The sequence below is a fragment of the Stegodyphus dumicola genome, chromosome 2 (genome assembly GCF_044657685.1).
Source record: "Stegodyphus dumicola isolate Sdum_Otavi_A_Nest chromosome 2, ASM4465768v1".
NCBI lineage: Eukaryota > Metazoa > Arthropoda > Arachnida > Araneae > Eresidae > Stegodyphus > Stegodyphus dumicola.
The window spans coordinates 259,901,896-259,912,857 of record NC_140769.1 but is presented as its reverse complement, the minus strand read 5'-3'; the positions used below and the strand labels follow the sequence as shown (position 1 = coordinate 259,912,857).

At 31.3% G+C, this 10,962-nt stretch overlaps 1 protein-coding gene across 1 annotated transcript; it reads left to right on the top strand.

The window, feature by feature from the left end:
- Positions 1-5,006: 5,006 nt before the first annotated feature.
- On the top strand, positions 5,007-10,555 carry LOC118188997 (uncharacterized). The gene is made up of 2 exons (XM_085812090.1): positions 5,007-6,690; positions 6,763-10,555. The coding sequence occupies exon 1, from the start codon at positions 5,199-5,201 to the stop codon at positions 6,150-6,152; it is 954 nt and encodes a 317-aa protein (XP_085668216.1). The 5' UTR covers positions 5,007-5,198; the 3' UTR covers positions 6,153-6,690; positions 6,763-10,555.
- Positions 10,556-10,962: the final 407 nt, after the last annotated feature.

Here is a 10,962-nt window from a genome sequence, read left to right as displayed (position 1 = left end):
TTCTAGTCAGGTCATTGTATGTTTCCGAAGAAGGTTAGAAAAAACATTGAACCTGATAACTTAATAAATATCCATTATGTACACTTTCAAAAACTATCCGTGACCTCCGCCGTCTTCAGTTTAGCTACAAAACGACAGTCATGAACTGGATTTTGTTAGACCACCGAGGCAAGTGGCTGCACGTTGGCAGCGCTCTGTAAAAACGTGTAAAACATTCCTTTCCCCTTAGTGATTATCAATTAAATTACTTTCAAATAGTGTGTTTTCTACAAAACCTACACGTTTTCTAAAGATTTTCGGCTCCGATGTTGATGAGAATGAAACAGCGAACATGTGAGCATATATTACGAAAGCATGGAATTTTAAGATAAGTACCATTCTTTCATCTAAACTAAATCAAATTTCTATAAATAAGTGCCTTTAAATCAATAAAGTTTAATTTTTAATCAGTTTTTAGTATTAAACAGTACTTGAAATTGCTCATTGCTAGTGGCTTCCTTTGTGTTTACAATTCCAAACAGACGCCGACGTTATCAGTTCACGTCTGTCAGCACTTACAAAGGCCCCACACCTTATCTTGTTTTCAGGAATCCCGTGAGAGGGAAAATTAGGAATTTGGGAAATCGTGCTTCTTCCCTCTCGGATCTTCTGGTTTCTTTTTTTCTTTCTTTCTTTTTTTTTTTTTTTAGATTGTTTAAATATATTTTCACCTTTAAATAATATTATACCTTACCTATATTTTCTCATACTGTTCCTTGCTACCTGTTAAATGTCCATACGTAAGGGATGGATTATTCTTCACTGCTTTAAATAAATTCTTAGAACTATGAGCTTATATAAATAACAGTGTGCCTCATTGTGTTATACTAGCATTAATTAACTAGTAATAAATTATGATAGTAAAATAATTAATCTTGTAATAAATTATAATAGTTAAATTAATAAATACTATGTTTTATTTGTGTTTTAATACATATACTCAGTAATTTACACACACACATATATATATTTTTTGGTGTGTGCGGTTGTGGTCTTGTATTGTATATGGTTCTATGTTGTTTGTCTGCTGCTGTTTTTTGGGAAATGTGTGAAAATATTGGGAACGAAAATAGCATAAGTTACTTTAGTTAAATTAATATATACTTTTGTTGATATATCAGGATGCAAGCATACATATTACTTTGTATTCCATGCTAAATACCTTGATACGAAGCATTTTAACACCGTCAGTATTCCCCCCCCCAGTAACACATCTATTCACCATTACCAAACACACTCACCACACATACACACACACACCTGTGAGACACTATTTATTGTAAATAAAGACAAATTCTTCTTTTATCTACACTCATGGACACAATCGTATTTTAGGATATTTTCTACTTCTTTTCCTTTTCTTTCTATAGGCCCTTTCCCCCCCTCTATTATTTTTGGGCCATTTATTTTAAATTTTATTTTGTCCCATCTTTTCTTCCTGGCCTCTTGAACTCTACAAAATGTACGAAGTTCCTTTTTATTCTCCTCAAATACGAAATTGCCCCCCTTTCTATATACCTTTTACTTCGCACCTATGCTTGATTTTTCGCCGGAAAGACTTAGCGGGTGCAAAACAAGACAATTGTCTACTTTGTCTGTCTGTCTGCGATTTTGTTAGAGGATTCAGAAAATTCATCACCGAGGCAAGCAGCAGCACGTTCGCAGCGCTCCGTAAAAAAGTGGTGGTGTGGTGTATTTTATTATGGCAAAGCACACTAGGGCTATCTGCCTAAGGGGAGGGATGCCTTCGTGGAGGACTTTCTAAGGGAAACTACACATGGGGAAAACCACGAAAGCACCCATGCAGCCAGCCCGTTCGCGGGATTCGAACCTCGGACCGAACTACCAGTGTTCAGCGACTTTACCGCTCGGCCGCTGGTGGGCCCGTAAAAAAGTAAAAAATTTTCTTTTCCCTTGGTGATTATCAATTAAATTACTTTGAAATAGTGTTTTTTTTCCTACAACACCTATATCATTCCAATGAATCTCGGCTCCGATGTTGACGAGAATAAAACTGCGGACAATGTAAGGATATACTCCGAAAGCCTGGAATTTTAAGATAAGTACTTTTCTTTGATCTAAACTAAATCAAATTTCTATAAATAAGTGCCTTTAAATCAATAAATCTTAATTTTTCATCAGTTTAAAGCATTAAAAAATACTTAAAATTGCTCATTGCTTGTGGCTTCCTTTGTGTATCAACTCCAAACAGACGCCAACGTTATCAGTTCACGTCTGTCACCACTTACAAAGCCCTTAAGGAATCTCGTGAGAGGGAAAATTTTGGGATGAGAGTGAAAATTTGGGCATCGCGCTATTTCCCTCTCGGATCTTCTGGATTCTCTATTCTTTTTAGATCAGTTGAATATAGTTTCACCTTTAAATAATATTATACCTCACCGATTTTTTCTCATACTGTTCTTTGCTATCTGTTAAATGTCCATATGTAAGGAATGGTTTATTCTTCACCTCCTTAAATGAATTCTTAGAACTATAAGCTTATATAAATAACAGTGTGCCTCATTGTGTTATACTAACATTAATTAACTAGTAATAAATTATGATAGTAAAATAGTTAATCTTGTAATAAATTATGATAGTTAAATTAATAAATACTGTTTAATTTGTGTTTTTAATACATATACTCAGTAATTTACACACATAAATATATATATATATATATATATTTTGGTGTGTGCGGTTGTGGTCTTGTATTGTATATGGTTCTATGCAAGGAGGTTAGAATAGAAGGAGGGAAGGTTCAACTCAAACGGTGAAGTTTGGCGGCCATCTTCCTGTTATCACCGTGACTTGTGCAAGGAAGTCTGTCATTGCAACATTTTTTTCTTTTCTTTTTGAAGCATGTCAGCTTGTATTGCATATTAATGCACAAATAGATTCTCGAAAAAAATTCCGGGCATTATTTTTCACACGTAACTATTAATTTTCTTTTTTTATGTAATATGACAACTATGTCAAAAATATCACAATGTCATGTGGTTTTCTTTCCAGATGTGAACAAAAAGGACTTAATAGGTTATTTAATATAACTATAATCAAAATATATTAAATACATTTTAATGTTTCTGTTTATAGCTGGTATCTTCGTTCCTTAAGATACAATGATATATGGTAGGATTTAAATTGTATAATTTGAACGTTTTAGTTAATTCGTTTTATAACTTTCATGAAAAGTAAGAAATCAATTGTTACTATTTTTATTAATTGTAAAGGTGTTAAATAAAGCAATGCTTTTCTTTATATATTAATTATTATTCATTTTTTAAGTTAAGATAAACTGTTCTGTTGTTAAAAATTTTTTGCATAAACTTACAAATTTCTGGGCAGTATAGTGATAAAATTAAGTAAAATATTTACACAATTGAACATGTGGAAAGATGTATCCAAAAACTTATATAGGTGTATTTCTGTAATTCAACTTAATTAAAGGCAGTTTCTTTGAGATTAATAAATATGAAATGCGCATAAACTGAAATCAATGAATTCACATAAATCTGTTTTATTTTATTAAGATTTATTTTCTAACCTAAGCAAATTCGTGAAATATGCAGAAAAATCATTTTTTAAAGGCTTTAATGTTATGCGCATGCATTTAGATTTCGAACTATTTCTTAATAATTTGCTGTACATAGTAAATTATGGATATCATCTTTATTACTTTAAAACAAAAATTCAACAATAGCGAGGGATTTCATTATAAATTTAACATATTTTTACTGGAAAATAAATGCACGGAACAGCTTAGAAACACGTACATGTCACTGCCGTAATGCAATGTTTTGAAGTCACAAACATGGACGCCGCCTGTTCGACGGAGTTTCATTTCCCGATAGTGGAGGAAACTGCGAACCCTCCCTCCTTCTATTCTAACCTCCTTGGTTCTATGTTGTTAGTCATCTGCTGAAATGCAGATGCATTTCAGCAGATGACTTTCAGCCTGCTTTTGAAAAATGTAAGAAAATGTTGAGAATAAAAATAGTATAAGTTACTTTGGTTAAATTAAAATATACTTTTGTTTGGTGACTTTTGTTGATATCTCAGGATGCAAGCATACATATTACTTTATATTCCATGTTAAATACCTTGATACGAAGGATTTTAACACCGTCAATATTTGTCTTTTCCCCAGTAACACATCTATTCACCATTACCAAACACACTCACTACACACGCACGCCTGTGAGACACTGTTTATTGTAAATGAAGACAGTGTCTTCTCCTTTTAACTACACTCAAGGACACAATCGTATTTTAGGATATTTTCTACTTCTTTTCCTTTTCTTTCTCTAGGCCCTTCCCCCCTCTATTATTTTTGGGCCATTTATTTTAAATTTTATTTTGTCCCATCTTTTCTTCCTGGCTTTTTGAACTCGTACAAGATGTACGAAGTTCCTTTTTACTCTCCTCAAATATGAAATTGCCCCTCTTTCTATATACCTTTTACTTCGCACCTATGCTTGATTTTTCGCCCATCGGAGCAGAAAGACTGAGCGGGTGCAAAACAAGACATCTGTCTACTTTGTCTATCTGTCTGTCTGACAGTCATGAACTGACGGAAGCTACGCAGCTGACGGAAAAATTTCCGACGCGTCGACCTCTGTAATGATCGAGACGATGACACCAGACGTCGTTTTTTGCGAGATCGCAAAAGACGACAGGTTCTTCCATCTCGATTAAGGCTTCTCAGGCTCCATGGTGTGCAGACTAGGGCCCGAAATCGAAGACAAATTAAAATCCCATCTAGATTTCTTACATGAACACTACTTGAGTTATTTTAGTGTAGAAATTTAAGAACTTAATTTTCCTTCGTTTATTATTTAGCCCTGATATTTTTACAAAGAGTATTTTTTATCTTTGTTTTGTTTGATTAAATGTATATTGAGCTGTGTTAGAACCAAGCCTCAATTGTTATCTTTTGTGCATAGTTTCAGATTACCTGAGTGGCAATGTTTTTCCGAAACTGAGTTTCTGGTCAAAGCTCTCTGTTTACAGGATTTCGGTGGAACGAAGTTTTATGATACAGATTTGTACCGTAAAATTAGCTTTTCCAAAGTATTACAGTGGCAGTTTTAATTTCAACTTACAACGATACCCGACCAACAACATAAATTAGAGAAAAATATAAATTAATCAAGCATATGTTTAGTCACTCAGGAGAGAGACCTCATGTACCTGAGGTATATAACAATTCCTTTGGATTCGGAAATGCTTTAAACCAACAGTTGCTTATTAACACACAAGAAAAACCTTATGTGTGCAAGGTATGTTACCGCTCCTTTAGATCAAAATGTAATTTATACCCGCATATGCTTATTCATACCGGTGAGAAACCTCATGTCTGTGCCGTATGTAACAAATCATTTAGAGGGAAAAGTGTTTTAAATAATCATATGCTTATTCACACAGGACAGAAGCCGCTTGCGTGTGAAGTATGTAACAAATCATTTAGATTCAGAAGTGGTTTAAATAAACATCTTCTTATTCACACAGGAGAGAAACCTCATACGTGTGAGGTATGTAACAAGTTATTTAGAGGAAAAGATGCTTTAAACAAACATATGCTTATTCACACAGGAGAGAAACCTTTTACGTGTGAAGTATGTAGTAAGTCATTTAGAGAAAAGAGTACTTTAAATAGACATATGCTTATTCACACAGGAGATAAACCTTATGCGTGTGAAGTTTGTAACTACTCATTTAGATCAACAGATAATTTATACAGGCATATGCTTATTCACACAGGAGAGAAACCTCATATGTGTGAGGTATGCAAGAAGTTTTTTAGACAGAAAAGTGCTTTAAACAAACATATGCTTTTTCATGCAGGAGAGAAACCTCATGCATGTGAGGTATGTAACAAGTCATTTAGAGAAAAATATGTTTTAGACAAACATATGCTTATTCACACAGCAAAGAAACCTCATGCATGTGAGGTATGTAACAAGTCATTTACAGAAAAATATCTCTTAAACAAACATATGCTTATTCACAATGAAGAGAAACATCATGCTTGTGAAGTATGTGAAAAGTCATTTAGAGAAGAGAAGGCTTTGAATAAACATATGCTTATTCACACAAGAGAGAAACATTAAATATGTGAGTTATGTTACAACTTGGTTGTACAAAGATTTTCTTCTTTTTCTTTTTTTAAAGTTTTTGATCTTTGAAAAAAAGTGCATGCTAAAATATTTTAAAATGCCTAGCCAAAATTGCAATCGGAAATTCTGTGGAACTATGTAAACAAAACAAGTATGTAAGGAAATATCTCTTATTCAGGGAAAATATACTACTATATATATAAATAAGCTCTAACAAAAATCAACATGGCTTGTTAATAGAAAAGATTAAAAAATTATGAATCTTCAAAACTGCCACAAAGAATATTATGAAAAAAAAAAAAAAAAAAATCTATCTCTATGTGAAGAATAAGAAAGTCAGTTCACACATGTGCTGTCTTTTATATATTTGAGGAATCCCTATTATAATTAAGTATCACATCATTTGGGCTTAAATTATTCACAGAAAAGAGAACATTCAATAAGCAAGGTGAATCACCAGGCATTTCTAAGAAGACAGATTCAAAGCAATATTTGCTTATATAGTATGTATAAGAAGTTTTTATAATAAAAGGCATTTCTAAGAAGACAGATTCAAAGCAATATTTGCTTATATAGTATGTATAAGAAGTTTTTATAATAAAAGGAGAACATAATGTAATATATACTTTAAGTCGCATGTTTTTAAACTGATTCTATTTTCTCAAATGGGATGCTATTATGGATCGTGTATTTATTCCTTCCATATTAAATTGTTTTATTTTACTTTTAATGCTGTTTTATAAACAACAGGAAATAATGCAGTGCTGTTCAGTGTAAATGGACTAATTTCTGATCAAAAGAGCAACATATGGGCATATATTATCCTGTATCAAAATTGTTTCGTGATTAAATTTGATGGTCTGCGACATAATCATTTAAGTGGTGTAATCCTCAAGTATTCTCTACCTTTAAAATAGCTAAGTATTTTGTTTGCCTTATATGTACTTTAATGTTTCAAGTATTTTATGTTAAACTATAACTTTCCAAGTTTAACTCCTAGACCAGTCAGCACTTGTATGTAAGAAAAGTTTCATTCATAAATCCTCTAGTTAAAAATAATTAGATCTTTCAACATACCATCTTCCTAATGCAAGCTTTAACACATCTCTTTCTGCCATTTTATTGGCAGTGAATCTACATTTTGAGACTGTAAAACTCAAATTTTTTTTTTTTTTTTTTTTTTTTTTTTTTTTTTTTTTCTGACACATTTTGTCAGTCAGAAAGTATCTTTCTCTTACAAATCTCTGAAGCATTTGTATAATGGAGTCATACAAATGACGTACATTATTGTTTTAAAGACTTCGAAGAAACTATATTGAGGTATTTCAATGAAGACAGAAGTGTAGAAACATCATGATACAGAGAATGTATATGTTCATTCTAAACATATTAATGAATCAATAACTATATATTAATAAATGAACATAATCGGGAAATATTGATAATGGGGAGAATTGTAGAAAAGTAAAATAAAGATGTAATGGAATATGTATTTGATGATAGAAAGTATGTATATGGAATATTTCACTAAAGTTGTAGTTCACAAATTATCTACTTATGATATGTGCAAGGAAAATAAGAATTAAGAAAAAAAAAAAAATTGCCTAATTTAGACAGAAGAACCTGGAAAGAAATTTAGAACCATTTCTCATGCAACAGTATGGCATCATGAGTCAGGGAAAATGAAGTAATGAATAAAAAATGTGGTTTCATGAAAACATTTATTTCTTGGGCTAAACTGTATCATAACAAAAGATGTTTGCTGAGTCATCTTTTGCCTTGCAAATTATGCTGCTGTGTAATTTGTATTTGACACTAATAAATGAAAAATCAGATCAGAAGTACTTAGGCCCCCCTCTCTCTTTTTTCATGCATAGGATAACATAATTCCTGCATGTATGGTGTGAAAAACTCAAAACTGCCAACTTTTATAAATGGTTTCCTTTTTGTATTTGTCTTTGTAAGAGAAAATGTCATTGCCTTAATTTTGGTTGAAGAAAGTGTTTTTGTTTCCAATTGTTATCGTTAATGTTATGAAAACAAGACTAACATTAGCTAATGCAAGTTTGGAATTCATTCGATATCTGCACAACAGTTTATTCAGTATATACGTATAGAAGCAGTTTAGTATAAATTTATATTTATTATTTTTTGTGAGCAATTTACTTAAAAGAGGCCCCAAGATTGATTTTTTTTTTAATAGTCACATTCTGGTAGTCACATTCTGGTCAATAATGCTTGACATGTATTCTGCTAGGTGCAAATCGAGGTGAAGTTGAGATATAGTTTTGTGCAGTTTGTTTAGCTTTTTCATTGATCCCATGATTATTGTCCTCTCTGGTTATATAATTTTCTTGCATGAATGCAGAGTGAAAATAATAACCATATTAAAGAGAAAGACATTTTAATAATTTGCACTCATTTTTAGATATAAACAAACAAAATTTAACATTTTAGAATATTCAATAAAGTATGTTTCATGTTAATTTTTTCTAATATACAAATAAACTTTTGAACAAAAGTGCAAATATTTTTTTTTTTTTTTTTTTCGTGTGTGTGTGCAATTCTCTTTTTCTAATAATCATGCATCATGAATTTGCAAAATTTTTGTTTTAGGTAAATTATTTAGTGCATAATCTGTTGTCTTATAATATTAATTTTGATTTTATGTAATTAATGTGTAAAGTATTTATTCAGAGCAATTCAGATGCTGAGACTCAAATTAATATATCTCATAACTATTTTATTTATATTCCATAGAATATATGCAAAACTCTCTATTTCCTGCCAGCATAGGTAGATTCTTAAGAAAAACCCTTGTAGAGATTTATGTAGTGTTCAAATAGCATAGTATAACAACGGGTATAAAAAGCCAAATTTTTCTTATAATAAAATAAAAATTTAATTTACTCTTTTATTATTGGGACAGGATTCATAAATGTATGTATGTGTGCATTATATATGTATGTATGCCTATATATGTGTGTATACACATACATTCAGATACATACATTTTTTAATCTGGTCCCAATAACGGAAGAGTACCTTTAATTCTAACACATGTTTTCTGTTCAAAATTTCATTTTCAGTACTCCTTAGTGTGTTCACATAGTTTTGTTGTAGATTTGTTAAAAATATGATATGTTAACCTCATTGCCTCCAGCATTGTAGACTTACCCTATCAAATTGATACGGGAGCAATGGATGACCATATCGTCTTTCATATGCTGAAACAGAATGTTTCATTTTTTATTGTTTAAGTGTACAGAAATGATGTCAGAATGCCATGAAACTTTCAATGGAATGTTGAAATTGTTATTATTTATTATTTTATTCTATACAGTACAAAGCCTGAGATCCGGACGTCCAATATCTGGAATCTGGACCTTAAAGCCACCAACAAAAGTTTTTCAGGAAATTTTTTTTTAATGCTTTATGCATTCACATTTGATTTTTCCCCTCGTAAGAAAGCGTGTGGAGAATCCCAATTCTTAATTTCACTTCGGTACTGATTAAAATACTTCATTATTGAAGAAACAATCACTTTAGCATAAATTTAATCAATAATTTGGCTCCGTAGATGCATATTTGCTTTTCCAATTAATGGATTTTGTAAAGAAATGCTGAGAAGCGGTAATAAGTGAAGGTGATATAACAGAAGTTTTTCATTGCAATGGCATTGTGCCAATCATCAATCAATGAATGGACAGCAAAATCTCTAGTATGATTCTAAATCCAGAAAACACTGTTACCGATAGTGAAGAAAGTGATGAGAGATTATCGAAAACAAAAAAATTCCGATTTACAAGTTACTCGGAATTCTCGACGCAACAACTGCAGGACTTGAATAGTGGAAATTTATAACTGAATAAGAAATTACGTCTGTCTACAGAATTGAAGAGAAAGTATAAGCACAAAAAATGAAAGAAAAACAATTTATATTCAAAGAAATGTTTAATTAAATAAACAGATAAATATTAAGCTTTTTTTTTTTTTTAATTTTGTTACCCTTTAGGTCATAGATGCTTCATTATTTCATAAATCATGATTTCATATTTTTAATTTTATAATTTCTGAATGCCATCTAACTAGATTTAAACTGATGATCTAATATCCGGAAAAATCACAAATACGGAATTGGCGAAGTCCCGACAAGTCTGCATCTTGTACTTTGTACTGTACATATTTTCTTAAATGCACAGTGTTTAAAATCTTTCACCAGTGCAATTCAAAATTTTATATGGAAATATGATATTAACCATTTAACTGTGGTTGACGAGTATACTCGTCATGCGTATAATGAAATGGAAAAATAAGGGGCGGTTTATTTAGTAAGTACTGTACATAATGATAATGTAATAGAAACAGAAAAGAAAAATAATAACAAAGAAACCAGAGCTAGTGATTGATTATAATAAAAAAATGGATGGAGTGGATATGAGCAATGGAATTATCATAGCGTACTCCACAGCAAGGAAACGACTCAAAAAGTACTGCAAAAAGATATTTCTCCATTTCTTAGACATTATGTGTCTGAATGTACATATTCAGACACATAATGTCATACATATGGGCCCATATGTATGACATTATATATAATAAAATATATTATATAAAAAAAAATAATGGAACATTATCACGTATCAACTTTTTCCTCAAATTTATTGAAACACTTTTGACGTATCCAATTGAAAGAAATAAATCGACACAAACTCTGCCATTTAGACCTAATATAAGCCAATTAGGCGGTAATCATGTTCCAGATTATATACCCGGAACATCAGGAGAAAAAAAAAAAAAAAAA

What these genes read in the sequence shown, in the direction of transcription:
- LOC118188997 (XM_085812090.1), top strand. Translation starts at nt 5,199, where the DNA reads ATGTTTAGTCACTCAGGAGAGAGACCTCATGTACCTGAGGTATATAAC.